This window comes from Lycium barbarum, chromosome 11, assembly GCF_019175385.1.
Source record: "Lycium barbarum isolate Lr01 chromosome 11, ASM1917538v2, whole genome shotgun sequence".
Classification (NCBI taxonomy): domain Eukaryota; kingdom Viridiplantae; phylum Streptophyta; class Magnoliopsida; order Solanales; family Solanaceae; genus Lycium; species Lycium barbarum.
Window position 1 is genome coordinate 117260805 of NC_083347.1, and position 17241 is coordinate 117278045.

The window sequence follows — 17241 nt, forward strand, 5'->3', positions numbered from 1 at the left end:
ATAAATCTTCAAATCCCAAATTCTGGCTCAAACCTGTTTTTTGGCCAAGATATATGTTTTGGCCTTTTCAAAACTTCTAAAAACTACCCCAAATTTTGCATTTTATATAAAAGCCTTATTTATTTATGACTCAAGTAATTCTATCTACCATGTTCCTCCATTAAAGTCGTATTTACCACGTTTCCGCAATTAAAGCAGTATTTTCTATAAAGTGAACGAGCTAAGTTGTGCCCAAACAGTAGAAGAAGAAATCCTACGAAAAATTGTTTTGCCAACTGTAGAAATCCGTTGCAAAGATAAAAATGGATCTTTGTTATTGTAATTTGAATTGTAGTAGCTTGTAAATGTGTTATTAGCAGTTGTTATTAAATATCATGTTCTGCATGATTTGGGATTAGCAAGTACATATGTTTTGTACGATTGGGTATTCGTGATAGTTTTTATTACTTATGGGCATAAATAATGTTTCATGTTTTTCAAAACAAAAAGTGAAATATGTTTTGAAAAAATATGGCCAAACACATTTTCAAAACTCGAAAAGCTTCACCCAAATCAAGTTTTTCAATTTTTTTTGGGGAATCTATGGCCAAACGCTAGCTTAGACTACGGTTGAAACCAAAATGGTTATGGGTCGTTTGGTACGCAGAAAAAATTATCTCGATATTATAATCCTGGGATTAATTTATCCCATCTAAAAGGTGGGATAAAATAATCCCAAGGTTAACGATATAAGGTGGGATATCCTATCTTTAACTATGTGCTTCATTTTATGCCTTGTTTGGTAGAACGTATAAATCTATCTCGGAATAATTTCATACCTTCTACCAAACATGATACAAAATTAATCCCAAAATTAGTATTGGAATATCCCATCTTATACGATGTACTCTCTCTGTCCCATAATAAGTGACACCTTAGCCAAAAAAATTTATCCCATAATAAGTGTCACTTTAGAACATCAAGACATAAATCGACTAGTTTTTTCCAACTCTACCCTTACACAAAAAGTGGCAAGTTTATATATTCAAGACAAAAAGACACATAATAACCTATAATTATTGAATTCCCAATGTCAAAAGGATTACTCATCATGCATGCTCTAATCAAGAGGAAAAAATAATTTATTTTTATTATATAAGGATATTTAGTAAACTTCACGTTCCATTATTAATCTTTTAATATGTATATTTTTTTATTATGAGAACCGAGTACCGAACGACCCCTAAATGGTTAAGGTTTGAGATTTCCTTTGCCAAAAAGGCAAAAACCAACACATAAATATATCCCAAAGTAATAAAAGCCACGCAAACACATATTATACTTTCTCAAACCAAACCCTAGAATTCAATGGCGGCTCCACCACAACAACAACAACAACAACAATGGATGGCGGCTCAGCAGCAGCAGCAACAACAACCAGGATCATATCAATTTGCGCCGCCGCCACAACAATCGGCTGCGTATTATTATCAGCAACCTCAGCAACAGCAAACTCAGTACGGCGCCGCGGCGGCTCAGCCGGCTAGTGCGGATGAGATTAAGAGTTTGTGGATCGGAGATCTACAGTTTTGGATGGATGAACAATACATTCAAAGCTGCTTCGCTCATACTGGAGAGGTATTGCTAATTCTTATATATAACAAAAAAAATAAAAAAATCTATCTTAACTATGCTATAATGAATTGGGAAATTACGCTCTATGTCTACTGGGAGAAAATATTACACGGTTTAGCCCATATTTGTGTATAAACGCCTTTTATACAAGGTTGATACATTATGTATAATGCTTGTCCCCAGGTATAATGTTGGATAATATTGTATAGACTGAAAATATGGCTCTGTGGCGTAATATTTCATGTTGGGCTGTATAATGTTTGCTGTTTTACTAATTGCTGTGTTACGCTTCACGTTGTTGTTCTACAACAATAACTACACTTGCATCCAGTGTTGTCAAAGGTGCGCTTAAAGTGCGCTTAAGCCCTAAAGCGAGGCTCAAAACATGTTGAGCGCTTCGCCTCGCTTTATGTGTGCTTCAGTGTCATCATCAAGGCTCTAAGACATACTTTTCTTGCCAATTAGCCTCTCTTGAATAGATGACACCAGATAGTTGATATTTCACTCTATTGTTATGTTTTTACAATTTGTTTGTCCATATATTTGTTATCCATACTTATTATTATTAGTCTTGGGCTAAACATATATATATATTATTATTATTTTGCACCATTGCACCTTTTTTCATTAAAGCCCACGCTTTATTTGCGCTTTGCGCTTAAAGCCCCAGCTGACTTTAGAGCTTTTTTGCGCTTTTCATTTCCTTAAAGTTCTTCGAATATTTGGAAAAATTTCTCCATGTTAGCTATGTTTTCCTAATTTTTGTGTTATGCTTCAAGTTTTTCGCGTTCTACAACAACAACAACTACGCATCTATTCTAACTATGCTCTACGAATCATCTATATACATTCCGCTTCCTTTAAGTTTCTTTGGCAATTTGGAGAAGTTTCTCTAGGTTATATTGCCTGGAATTAAGCGGCAGGAAAATCACATATTAGGTTATATGTGTGCCAGAGACATATTAGTTAATTTCCCTGGGTAGCGTGTTAAACTAGCTGTTCTGAACTGCCTAACATGTGTTCTTGCCTTAAGCTTGTATTATGTGGGGTTTGTAGATTTGGGTTTCAACCAACTCAGTGCTAAGATCGGATTTTCTGTCTAATTAGAGTGCAATGGCTGAAACACAGTTTTCTCTCCCATATGTGGTAAAGCTTACAGTCAGTGGTTATGATCTCAATTTTGTGAGAAGGCAAGTCAAGGTTTTAGGGAGTTTGGGTGATATTAGTCAGTCCTTTTTTTTTTTTTTGTTTATTTTGAAAATAGTAAAGTTGAGATGTTAGGCAGATATCCTGGAACTTAAAATTTATTGGTTACATACAGGAACTTAATGGTGCATTTAACCAAAAAAGAATTTTGGTGAATGCGAGCAGTGTGTTTGAGCGAGTTTGGGTGATGTTAGTCAGTCCTTTTTTTTGTTTATTTTGAAAATCGTAAAGTTGAGATGTTAGGCAGGTATCCTGGAACTTAAACTTTATTGGTTACATACAGGAACTTAATGATGCATTTAACCAAAAAAATTTTGGTGAATGCGAGCAGTGTGTTTGATCGACTGTGAGAAGAGAGCCAGCACTTCCTTCAAATATTCTAGTGTTTTCCTAGTTATATGAATTTACTATTACAATTTGATAACCACGCATCTGGTTTGGTAATCCACCTGCACTTAGATGTCAGGCATACTTCAACCATTCTTGCTTTCCCTTTCTATTTATTCTTGCCTTTTGCTATGATGATGTATGAATTGTAGCGTTTTTGCCATTTCAATTTTCTTCTTTTTTTTTTTGAAAACTTTCTGGTGATTATGTGAGTGTTAACTGTTGTTCTTTATGCAGGTGATCTCTGCTAAAGTTATCCGTAACAAGCAAACTGGACAATCTGAGGGTTATGGATTTATTGAGTTTGTTAGTCATGCAGCTGCAGAAAAGACCCTACAAACATATAATGGATCCATGATGCCTAATAGTGAGCAACCCTTTAGACTCAACTGGGCATCACTCGGTTCGGGTGAAAAACGTTTAGATAATGGTCCTGAATACACAATTTTTGTTGGAGACTTGGCAGCTGATGTCACTGACTATATGCTTCAAGAGACATTCAGGGCAAACTACCCCTCAGTCAAGGGTGCCAAGGTTGTGACCGATAGGGTCACTGGGCGCACAAAGGGTTATGGGTTTGTTAAATTTGCGGATGAAAGCGAGCAAATGCATGCTATGACTGAGATGAATGGGAAGTTCTGCTCCACTAGGCCAATGCGAATAGGTCCTGCAGCTAACAAGAAGAGCTTAACTGGTGGTCAGGTGCAAGGTATGTTCAACCTCATTGTTACTTCTACTTGTCTAAATGGATATCTTTTACAGCTGTTATGAAATGTATCTAGCTCGCAGTTGAGTACCTATGCATTCCTAGGTTTTGAATCTTTGCTCTTGTAAATTTGTCATTACGTGCTTTGACAGTTTGAGTTTTGATGGCTTGTGGATGATATTGTTTTATTTTGGGGGCAAGTGCTGGTTGTTTTAACCTCACTTGGTTAAACAGCGTTGTTATGTTTGCCCTCATTCCTTGAAGATTAACACCAGCTTTCAACATCTTTTCTTTCCATTCGTTAAAGTCATCCCTTGAAACATTAAATCTCATAAAAATCCGGTTGTCTCGAAGCAGGGTGAATGGGAGGCTCTATCATATTGGAGCCTGGAGCTTGTTTCAGCTGAAATGAGTACCTTTTAGGACGTGGTGTTGTGTAGGTCAGTTCATTTAAATGTGGTTAAATTTCCTTTATGTCGGATCCTCGTGGCATTAATTCTTTTATTTTTCCAGTTTCTTCCCTTTTCCATTACGCTTTCTATCAGTTTATTTTATCGCCATTTTCATATCCAGTTTCTTCCTTTTTCCATTACGCTTTCTAGCAGTTTATTTTATCGCCATTTTATTCTTCATATCTTGTTAGCCTGCCACGAGTGTCACTTTGATCTTCAGATTTCCTCTAAGCTTTTCACAGTCCCAATTCCTAAATAAAGTTAACCTGGTCCTGTATGCGTCTATCTCTTACAAATTTTTTGACTTATAATGCTTACCAATTCTTTTGTTTACCTTATGACCTCTTGTACAAAAAAAATCCGCAACAGAGGTGTTTTTTGGGGGGTGGGGGTGGGGGTGGGGGTGGGGTGTCCTCACTCACCATCATACGCTAATGCAGCCACCACATGCCCCTTTTGGTATACCATACTTGTCATGTTCATTTGTGCTTGTGGTGGCTATATATGATCCACATGTGGCTTCATGTAGTTTTATAATTTGAGTTTGTCAGATTGTGGTCCACAATTCTTTTGTTTTTTTCCTGAAGTTCGTATAGTTAATTTTAGGCTTAATGCATATGGGCCCCCCTAAACTTACCCCTTTTTTCCATTTTGGCACCTCAATTAAGTGTTATTCCTATTGAACCCCTGAACTTGGCCTCAAGTGTGTCTATCAAACACAATCCGACTTACATAGCACTGGGTAAAAATAATGTTTGTGTTTGATGGATACACTTGAGGCCAAGTTCAGGGGTTCAATAGGAACAACAGTGATACGCTAATGCAGCCACCACATGCCCCTTTTGGTATACCATACTTTTCATGTTCGTTTCTGCTTGTGGTGGCTATATATGATCCACATGTGGCTTCATGTAGTTTTATAATTTGAGTTTGTCAGATTCTAGTCCACAATTTTTTTGTTTTTTTTCTTGAAGTTCGTATAGTTAATTTTAGGCTTAATGCATATGGGGCCCCCTAAACTTACCCCTTTTTTCCATTTTGGCACCTCAATTAAGTGTTGTTCCCATTGAACCCCTGAACTTGGCCTCAAGTGTGTCTATCAAACACAATCCGACTTACATAGCTGTGGGTAAAAATAATGTTTGTGTTTGATAGACACACTTGAGGCCAAGTTCAGGGGTTCAATAGGAATAACACTTAGTTGAAGTGCCAAAATGGAAAAAAGGGAGAAGTTTAGGGGTGCGCATATGCATTAAGCCTTATTTTTACCACTAATTCTTTTCTTATTCTTTTCCCTGATGGACAAAGCTCACCCATGATTCATTAAGGTATTAAACGATGTTATGGCTGTTTTGCAGAGTCTCTGCCACATGATCTCTCAATTTGTATGATGTTGTTGGACGGGGTATGGGTTTATAATGTTAATTTGACTTGCTTATTTATATTAGTGATGCTGAGATAATTATAAGTAATGGTTGATAAGCCCCAAGGGCTTTGGTTCGATGGGAAGGTAGTACAACAAGGGATATCTGGTTGGCTCACGTCGCTAGCTCGAATTCGGTTGAGAAGTAATTTTAATGTTGATTAACCGCTCTTTCAAATCTTCGACATTTGTTCTTCCTGTTGTTCATAACTTTGAACCCAATAAGAAATACAACAACACAACATACCCCAGTGCAGTCCCACAAGTGGGGATTGTAGGATGTACGCATACCTTTCCCCAACCCTTGTGGGGTAGAGAGCCTGTTCCCGACAGACCCTTGGCTCAAAGAACCTAATAAAAAATATGAAATTTTAATTTTATCTTGCTTGCCAAGCACTTTATAAAGCTAAATAATGTTTACTATGTTTCCCTGGTAATGAAGAATGTCAGTTCCCAATAAAAGGGCATGTTTACTGTGGAGTTTTGTGTTTTTTTTGGGGGGGGGGGGGGGGTTTAATGAGAAGATGTTTCTATGAATGCTTGAATATTCATATCTGATGCTTTCTTTGGTTCTTTGAGACCCGTATGATTTAGTAGGTAATATTTCCCCCAATCATTATGCATTATCAAAGGACAATAGTGGCTCAGGGTGTCTTTCTTATCTTTTGAATCCAATAGTGTCCTTTTCAGATGCTAGGTGTAATGAATCCTTAAACTTGTTTGTATTGATTTATCACGGAATGATCTTTATGCTTTTAGCTGTGCTCTATTTGATTGTTTTGACTGCTCCTTAATGTTTTACTGTACACGTGCGTGTAATTTTCTTTTCCACCTCTTTCCAGTTTTTTGATAAATACTAGGAGTATTTCTTTTTAAATGGACTAAAAAAAGTTTATCCGCTTGTACCCTCATCTATGGCTTTTTCATTTGCAGCTTCATATCAAAGTACCAATGGAACTCAAAATGAGGATGACCCTACTAATACAACTGTCAGTACATTTGTCTATGGAAGTTCTAGAATTTTCTGTGGACTTCTACTCATTAAGTTGACGTTGATTGCAGATATTTGTTGGGAATTTGGATGCCAATGTTACGGATGACCATCTAAGGCAGGTTTTTGGACATTATGGACAGTTGCTTCATGTGAAAATACCAGTAGGCAAACGATGTGGCTTTGTTCAGTTTGCTGATAGGTAAAATAATGTGCCTTGTGAAGTTTAAATGTTAAATTTAACTGCAAGAGTAACTAACATGTGGAACCTTTGTTTGTAATGGCAGGAGTTGTGCTGAGGAAGCTCTAAGATCATTGACTGGAACTCAGCTAGGTGGACAAAGTATCCGCCTTTCATGGGGTCGTAGTCCTTCCAACAAGCAGCAGGTTAATAGTGGTGCCTAAATGTTATTTTTTGTTTCTGACACTAATCTTAGTGCGCAAATCTGATATACATGATGTTTCATCTTCGGTTGTACAGCCTCAGGCTGACCCAAGCCAGTATGGTGGTTATTATGGGTATACAGCTGGATATGATGCCGCCGCTGCCTATGGTTATGCTCAACCTGCTCAGGATCCTAATATGTATTACGCGGGTTATGCTGGCTATGGAAATTACCCTCCACAGCAGCAGCAACCACAGGTTTGGCCATACTCTTCCAGCAACTTATTAATTTCAAATTTTAACTTGTCTACTTAAGACTTAAGGAACGGATTTTACAGGTGATCGGTTATATTGCTTGAGAAATTCATTACCTTTTGTATTTCTTATGTGTGTGTTTTTAAAAAGTGGCGAGTTAATCTAATTAATAATGTGGTAATTCATTCACCTACAGATACATTATTTTAATACTTGTTGCTATTCTAATGTGGCTGTGCAGTGATCTGCCGATTGAAGGAGCTGCCTATAGCTTCCTAGCACAGTAATGGGACGACGTACAAAAGGGGGAAGGACATCGTTTTTGAAGTTTGCATCAGATTTAGTATAAGATTGCTACTGTAGGCTGGTTCTTGAAGATTAGTATTTATGGTGGTTGTCAACCAGTCACTTACGTTTCGTTAGTTCTTTTCTGCTATTTCTATTTGGTTCTTTATTTTTCTTTTTTGCTTGATCTTTTGTGGTTTTTGCCCATTTATGTTTATCCAACTTGGTATTTGGATATTTGTTTTGGTTGCCTTATATGGCACAAGGTTATAACTTATACGTAAGGGGTAAACATACATTGTAACCTGCGATAATTTATGTTTCAGTTCATGTTTCTAAATAATGGCGTTTTTGTTTAACCTTTCTTTCGTGCAACAATGGCTTCCTGTTCTGTTTTACTGTCATTGCTGATACTCGAGATCAGTTCTTGTAATACTCTCAGAAGGCATCCTATTGTTGATCTCCTTTTCGTAAGTAGTGTTTGGATTAAAGCGGTTTGATTGTTGAGAATGTGTTAGTTTTTCTGGAATATATTATGCGTGTAGAATTTAAAATGGTTGCTAAGTTTTAATCTTTCTTTTGTATAAATATCCTTCAAGCCCTAAATTTAGTGCTCAGCCTGCAGGCTTTAGTTATGTTTATTTTGTTTACTTGCAAATCTTTGCATGAATCACATTATTGTAAAATTGCGTCTATTGATTGTATATCTTATCCAAAATATAGTTGCTCGCGAATTGAGAACCAAACCAGGTCCAATGGATGATTTTATAGGGGTCGTTTGGTTTAGGAGCCAGTTTTGCATGGATTAATAATGCTAGGATTTGATGGTAATGTAGGTAATATTTATTATTGAATTTTTGGGATGTATTAAAAATTATTATTCCCTCCGTCCCAAAAAAAATTATCTTACTTTACTTATTAGTTTGTGCCAAAAAAATTGATAATTTTTTATATTTATAAATAATTCAATTTTATGAGATGATTTATGGCTACACAAATATCTAAGGTTTGTTTGGGACCATATATTTCAAAAGTTTTTATTTTTATTTTTTAAACTCTGTATCAAGTTAAATTAAGATAATTTTTTTGGGATGGAGGGAGTACATAGTTTGTATTTTAGAATATGCAAATTATTGGTTACTACATTAAGATTTTTGGATTTAATAGTTTTAGGTCAATTATTGCTAATCCATGCCGTTCTTTTTCACTTTTTATTTCGCACAGAATGACACATACATATATTTTCAATTATGCTGGTATCAGTTATTCAGAAGAAAACACTGTATCAAGATAATGCCTCCCTTGCCCCCAACAAAACATCACCTAGAAAATGGAGCTTGGCAGTTCTGTATACAAATTTTTGATCATGTACAATAAGATGCAATTTCCACGAGAAAAGGACCAAAATCATCCATAATGTTTGGGTTTGAATCAAAATCATACATATTCTTTCACATGGTGCACTAATAGTACATTATGTTTGCATAAGTGGTGCACTTTTAGTCACAATCCCAAATAAATTTAACGGAAAAGAACAAAAATGCCCCTGAACTTTTAGAAAAGGTATAAAAATACCCTTTATTCATCTATTTTGCTAAAACTACCCCTCAATTCAACTTTTTGGCTCATTTATTCCCCTTGACTAAAGGACAACACTAATTTTTTTTAAAATAAAAAAAATAAATTGCACATGACATTTTATTACTGAAAAATTGATTTATTCTTTTAAAAAGAAATCTGAAACCTTGGATTTTTTTTAAATTTGGAAAACTTTTTTTAACGAGTAAAACCTTGACTAACGGACAACACTAATTTTTTTTCTTTTCAAAATGTGAAAAATTGGATTTTTATAAAAATCTGAAAAAATTAAATATTTTATGGAAAAACTGTGTTTAAAAAAAAACCAGAAAACTATCTTTTTTTAAATCTAGAAGAAAATTATGGAGTATTAGTTTTGCACATTTTACTTAAAAAAACAATCAGTTTTTCAGATTTAAAAATTGAATTTTCTAAAAAAAAAAAATGGGGTTTCCACCCGTTAATTTTTTTTTTCCAAACTTAAAAAATTTCCACATGTTTTAATGAAAATCCAATTATGTTTTTTTTTTATATATATATATATAAAAGGCTTACTACATTTGTTTTTTTTAAAGAAATGGATGTTGAAAAATTATTTTTCCTTATTCTACAAATAACGATTTTTCAGATTTCTTTTTAAAAGAATAAATCAATTTTTCAGTAATAAAATGTCATGTGCAATTTAATTTTTTTTTAAAAAAAAAAAAATAGTGTTGTCCGTTAGTCAAGGGGAATAAATTCTCAAAAAGTTGAATTGAGGGGTAGTTTTAGCAAAATAGATGAATAAAGGGTATTTTTATACCTTTTCTAAAAGTTCAGGGGCATTTTTGTTCTTTTCCGTTAAATTTATTTGGGATTGTGACTAAAAGTGCACCACTTATGCAAACATAATGTACTATTAGTGCACCATGTGAAAGAATATGTATGATTTTGATCCAAACCCAAACATTATGGATGATTTTGGTCCTTTTCTCCAATTTCCACAACCATAATAAAGAGTGAACAGACAGCAACAATACCACCAATTAAACAGAAGTGCCTAGTGTGCAATACTGATAACTAATGTTAGTTAGGCGGATTCAGGATTTAAATTTTATGGGTTCAATCTACAGTAATGTTCTTAGCATTAAACTCATTATATTTTTAATGTTATGTGTTCATATTTAATATTTATTGCAATATTTAGTCAATATTTTATACATAAATTTATGCTTCACGTTGAAAGTACTGGGTTTAGATGAACCTGACACCGATACATTGGATCTGCCCCTGATGGTAGTGCAAGGACTGGATGGAAACACAAGAATGTATGTACAACTCTTGAGTTCAGCTATGAAAAGTATCAACCCTTACCAAAGAAATACAGTAAAGTTTTTCAAAGATTTACAGCTCCTGAGTTCAGGTACGATCAGTGTCTGTCCATTGCAAGGAGTATATTGATTTGTAATTCCTTCACAGCAAGAGTTGCCTTAAGTAAGATTTCGTTGAACAGATATTGTAGCCAGTGGCGGAGCCAAAATTTTCATTAAGAAGATGCAAAATATAAAGAAATAAACACATGAAGTAAGCTAATGAGATTTAACATCTACTATATACATATATAAAAAGTAATTTTGATTTTGTATATACAGTGTGACGAAGGAGGTTTTGTTCAGCATCTTATGCCCCCAGCTTCGCCCCTATCTGTAGCTGCTTTAGTTCCTTTCTGGAATACCAAAATCACTAAACTAGTGTCTTAGAATAGACATGCCATTTAAAGGGAAAAAAGGGTGAAAGGGCACAAAATAAATTGGCTTTAACCACGAACATAAAGAGAACCTTGAGGAAGTGGGAAGGAAAGAAATTATTGTGAACCTAACACAAGTTTATCACTAATTAAGATCACTTGCTTGTTCCCTTTCATGTGAAGTTTCTTCCTTTCCTAAAACCTTAACTTGTGTCCCAACATCACTACTTTGTTGTTCCTTGATATTTGTAGAACTTTGCTTTTCCATCATAACGTCCATTGATCCACTGACTGACTCTTGAGGAAGAACTTGTCTTGGATTCTCTTGTACAGATTCAACAGCTTGAGGCATGTCAATAAAATGTACTTCAAAAGATGAATTTTTCAGTTCACTAAGAATTGGATCACTTGGCTGGAGTTTACTTTCTGCTGCTACTGATTCTTGGGCAACAAAGTTAAGTTCAAGAAATGGAGGAGTTTGGTGGGGTTGAAAATCTTGATTCCCTTGTCCACTTTGTGACAACTCTTTCAGCTGAATCTCTGGATTAATTGTAGGAAGTTCTTGAGTATCTATACGGCGAGCTTGGTGGATCTCGAGTTTCTGTTGTTCACATTGAACCAACTCTCTTGGCTGAAGTAAAGTTTCAAGATTGGACTTGTTCTCCACCACTTCAAAATTAACCTGTTTTCGATCTAGTTCCATTTCTTGAGACTTATCGACAACATTATTATTATATTGGTTCTCCCCTTTGCTAGTGCTAGCGCTTGTTCCCTCACTAGCTTTTGATCCCAACATGGATTCTGAAAAGTCTACAAATTTACTTGGTTCTGCATTTAACTCAGGACGTTCTGATTGGTTCATGACTTCGAATACCTCCATCACCTCGTCTTGTTCAACCATTCTAAGGTTTTCCAATAAAGGGGTAAATTGGGATTGAATTTTGAGCATTTCATCCCTATCAGCGTGTCGATTATCAGGCAAAATTTGTCCAGGAGGCATGTCCAACTGCTTTTTGGTACTATTTTCTTGATCTTGTAGAGTTATAACTCTACTTCTGTGATGCATTTTAACTTGTGGGGCAATGTCATTTGCTGCTGTAATTGGAGAAAATCGCCCCGGCTCGAAGACTAATCCGCGGAGCATGGTGGCGTTGTTACCGAGCTTAACAGAAAGGAAGTAACCTGCATCAAAAGAACCATCAATGACACCAGAAACTATTTGTCCCAACATGTTTCCATCAGTGCTATCTTTTTGGCTCATTTCAGGTACTGGAGCTATTGGAGTCTGCAAGATTATTCTTTTAGCTGGACCTTCATCTTTTCGAGGACGACCACGCCTTCGTTTTGCTGGAAGAATTGTTGGAGCTGTGGGATTTTCTTGTTTATGTTGATCATTCATAACTTGCTGCAAATCTAACCTCGTATGCTTTTCAGGTTCTTCACACTACATATAACAGAAGGCAATATTTTCTGATCAGGATTCAGGACTAGAATTCTAGAATCACAAAATACAAACAACATACCCAGTGTAATCCACAAGTGGGGTATTGGGATAAAAAGATCTAGACAAAATTAATGGCCCGGACACCACGATTATCAAAACAAAAAAGAAGATTCAGGCAGAACTGTATATAGGAAATGAGATGACAATCTTTTGTTTGTTGCTTCCTTCATATGATCTTTCAATAGCAGATTCAGGATTTGAACTTTATGAGTTCGAGTTTGGGATTCTAACTCAGTCCATTTGATTTATTGGGTTCAAAGTATTTTTTTTAATACTAATTTAGTGGATATTCTTAGCACACATACATGGTATGAGCCAAAGCTAACCGGTTCGGACAAAGACATAGCTAGTTGCACTAGGTCAAGTACGAACCATGTTTACTGATCATGTTTCGGCTGTATATATGAATCCTTACTGACCATGTTTTCTCGTTAAATTCAAGTGCGGAAGGGTCGGTTCAAACCAAAACATTGGTGTAGAAAAAGACAAGAATTTAATGGAAGAACTTGTGAATAGTAAATAATCTTTGCTAAATTCCTCAGGAAGTTCACCAGTGATTAAAAATAATATTTGCTCCATCCCATATAGAGAAAATAGATCTCCACAAACCATTACTCATCTTGTAAAATTTCAAACTACAATTTTATATAGAGAATAAAATCAATGGCATTGAGTTTTAGACAATCATCACTTAGATCTTGAAAGAAAAGATTTATAAATGAATCATCATAACTCATTATCTCCACAAGTGAAAGAAAAAACAGAAAAAGAAAATCCATCTAGGTATACAAGGACAGAAATTCACATGCACAGAAACAATTGGAGCAGATCTGCCATGTTCTACACATGCATGTATGATAAATGTTAATTCTAAGTATACACATTTGAAATGTTAATTCTTCAAATTGATGAATAATATATAACATATGAATGAGAAAAAAGAAATTACCTGCTTCTCTGCTCCACAAGAATTGAGAATGATCAAAATCCAATTGCAGATTAAAAAAAAAAGATCTCGTTTTTACTTTCCTAATGAATTTGCATTCTCACCTGTTTTTGGGGTTAATTTCATGAATGATCTCAATTTTCCTTTTATACTATACTAAAAACCACTAAACTATTTTTTATGATGAAAAGTTACTCAACTTTATCTAAGCATATTGTTGCATTATGTGAGTGAGCATTTTAATAATAAAATAACAAATTAAATTGTTGCCTTAATTTCCCATGTTTGGCAGAATGTGGCCTTCATTATCCCTTTAACCACATAGTTAGTGGTAAAAATATGGACATTATTTCTTTTGTAACATTTATAATCTCTAACCTTTTATTCACCCATATTCTTCATATTATTACCAATTTAATACCCACTAATTCACTCATTCATCCGATTCAACTCAATGATGAATTTCCTCACCTATAAATAGTTAGTCATCCTAACCTTGTGCTGGGTGAGAAAAGATTGGAGAGTTCTTGAAAAGTGAGGAATAAAAGAGAGTTTTATTTAGATGAAGGAAGTTGTTCTTATGGTTGAGCTTTGAACTTTTCAACTAGTCCAGAGTTATTTGAGTCACACGACGTTGACAGATTGTTGTATCCTGGAGGGGACAAGTCATAGTATTACTGCTGCACCGATGAAGATTATGCCGCAGTGGATTTGAATCTCCTTAAAGAGAGCGATATATCCGCGCCTTATTTATTTATTCATTTTTTGTTCATTTTATTATAATCTTCAACTATAATAATTTGTGGTATATTCACAAACACATTACAATAATTACTAAATTTTTGTCACAAAAAAGTTACACCCAATTTTTACCTAAATATCACAGAAAATTACTAGGGGAAATAAATGATACATTTTCTACGATACATAAGTAAAATTGGTGACTTTAGTGGTAACAAACATTTCTTCACCACAGATGAGTAAGTTTCACTCTTTTCCAATTTGTCCACAGAGATTGACCATCCACACAATTAATTCGGTAACCCTCTTTCTCAAATTATTTATCTCGTGATTTCTAAAAATAGCTGTATTAAATTTTTTGTCATTTTAAAAGTTCATGATAATTTTTTTCATTTCATCCTTAATAGTAATTGTTCTTGAAAACTATAAACGCCTCAAAATGACATATAAATAGAGTAAATATTTAATGAATAGAGAAGACAAAGTAATTAAAAACCCCTTCTGATTAATATTTTCTTAAGGAGCATGTAAAAAGAAACACCAAAAATAATTTGAGACAAAGGGAGTAGCTCTGTTCTATATTTTGTCCTAATATATAACTCCAATAAGTGAATATATTTATATTTATATCAATATCCAAAAAACAAATCAAGGCTGAAAAAGAAGGTATGTGGCCAGCACAAGTCCCTTAAAAAAATCAGACACCGCAAAATAACTGAATAAATACAAAAAAAAAACACTAATCTATAAAATCCACCAGAAAACATTCCAAAAAAGAAATAAAGCTCCAATTTTTTCATTGTTCATTTAGCTTCTTTCCATCTTCCAAAGACTTCAAATCAATTATGGCTTCTCTTCTCACAAATGAAATCTCATGTTTTTCTTCCCAATCAATCATTGAACAAATGAGTATCCCATAAACTCCGGGATATTCACAAAGAGATCAAAGCATATCTCGAAAATCTCATAAGCTCATGGGTATTCAGAAGAGTCAAGGCATCAAATATTGCCTTTATCAAACTGTCTGGCTTTCTTGGAGATCAAATACATTACAAGGAGGTCATCCTACTTTCGAGAAATTCGCTACTAAAGGTCCTTGAATCACGGAGAAAATTAGAAGAGAAGAATGAAGGGAATAAACAAAATTATACCCCACATTCTTTGTTAATAAAATATTCTTGTTTCTTCCAAAAAAAAAAAAAAAAACTAAACTCCCAAATGGGACTCAATTTGGGCTAAAAAAGTGTTACCCAAATTAGTAAGTTTCACTCTTTTCCAATTTGTCTACAGAGATTTGACTATCGACACAATTAATTTGGTATTCCTCCTTCTCAAATTATTTGTCATACTTTTTAAAATAATGTCTCAAATTATTTGTCATTTAAGAATTTTAAGATAATATTAATTATTTCTTTTCCATTTTATTCTTAATAGTAATTGTCCTTGAAGACAACAAAAACTTCAAGATGACATATAAATAGAGTAAATATTCAAGAGAGATTATATCTTAAACTTAATACATAAATAAAATAAAATAGTCAAAAACTCCTCCTAATTAATATTTTTTTAAGAAGCGTGTACAAAGAACGATAAATAATTTGAAAGGGAAGAAGCTCTATATTTAGTCCTAACTCCAATAAGTAAGTGGAGTATATATTTTTAGCACCACCAAAGGGTGTGGTGCAACTCTGTTCCTCTCTTAATTAGAGGTCTCGGGTTCGAGTCTGGATATGAAAAAAATCTTGATAGGGAGCGCTTCCCCTAAATGGGCCCTACTGGCGTAAATTCAAATTTAGTCAAACTTCAATACGAACACCAGACGCCGTTTGGGAAACAAAAAAAAAGAGTATATATTTATAACAATATCCAAAAAAAAAAAAAAAAAAAAAAAGAGGCTGAAAAAGAAAGTATATGGCCAGCACAAGTCGCTTCTAAAAATCAGACACCACATAAATAATTAAATAAATAAATAAAAGACCAAAAAAATATCACTAATCTATAAAATCCACCAAAAACATTCCAAAGAAAAGGAAATAAACCTCCTATCTTTCTCTCTTCCAAGAACTCAAATCAATTATGGCCTCTCTTCTTACAAATGGGAATTTCAAGTTTTTCACCTCAAACAATTACTGAACAACCTAAACTCCCAAAGGGTCTCAATTTTTGCAGAAATCAACCACCCCCAGAAATCCTAATTCAAGAAACTTGAAGGTCAAATCTGCATAATTGAGCTATGAAGCCACCACTATTGACACTACAGAATTAAATTCTCAACTTCCGTTAGTTTAAGGGATCAAAATTGCACGTTTATATTAATTGAAGATTAAATATGCTTAACTAAATTATACTACAAGAGTCAAAACTAGAATAAAATTATAACACATGAATTAAAATCACCATTTTTCTTAATATTGTTTTCAAAACCCTGTAAAAAAGAAACACGACAAATAAGTAACTCTACTCTATATTTAGTCCTAACTCCAATTACTGAATATATTTATAGCAATATCTAAAAAAAATTATGGCTAAAAAAGAAGGTATGCGGCCAGCACAAGTCCCTTCAAAAAATCAGACACCACATAAATAAATAAAAAACCACTGACCTATAAAATCCACCAAAACACTCCAAAAAGAAAATAAAGCTCCAATCTTTTTCATTGTTCGTCTTAGTTTTTTTCTCTCTTCCAAGAATCAATTATGGCTTCTCTTCTTACCAATGGAATTATGGAATCTCATGTCTTTCTCCCCAACAAATCACTGAACAACCTAAACTCCTAAAAGGATCTCAATTTCTGCTAAAAAAAATTGTTTCCCAAATTAGTAAGTTTCAACTCTTTTCCAATTTGTCCACAGAGATTGACTATCCACACAATTAATTTGATACCCTTCGTCTTAAATCATTTGTCGTGATTTCTAAAAATAGAGATCTCAAATTATTTATCATTTTAGAAGTTAAAAAAAAAAATATTTATTTTCCATTTTACCCTTAATATAATAATTATTCTTGAAGACTACAAACACCTTAATGTGTCATATAAATAG

The 17241-nt window shown here is 34.1% G+C and overlaps 2 protein-coding genes across 2 annotated transcripts; one reads left to right on the forward strand and one right to left on the reverse strand.

Annotated features, from left to right (window-relative positions):
• The first annotated feature begins 1274 nt into the window (after positions 1-1274).
• Positions 1275-8047, forward strand: LOC132616694 (polyadenylate-binding protein RBP45-like). The gene is made up of 7 exons (XM_060331273.1): positions 1275-1617; positions 3445-3916; positions 6722-6777; positions 6851-6981; positions 7067-7166; positions 7261-7422; positions 7661-8047. Exons 1-7 carry the CDS (start codon positions 1348-1350, stop codon positions 7661-7663), a joined length of 1194 nt encoding a protein of 397 aa, XP_060187256.1. The 5' UTR covers positions 1275-1347; the 3' UTR covers positions 7664-8047.
• Positions 8048-11001: 2954 nt separating this feature from the next.
• Positions 11002-13904, reverse strand: LOC132617471 (uncharacterized). The gene is made up of 2 exons (XM_060332470.1): positions 13462-13904; positions 11002-12452 (listed from the first exon to the last, which is right to left on the reverse strand). The coding sequence occupies exon 2, from the start codon at positions 12405-12407 to the stop codon at positions 11154-11156; it is 1254 nt and encodes a 417-aa protein (XP_060188453.1). The 5' UTR covers positions 12408-12452; positions 13462-13904; the 3' UTR covers positions 11002-11153.
• Positions 13905-17241: the final 3337 nt, after the last annotated feature.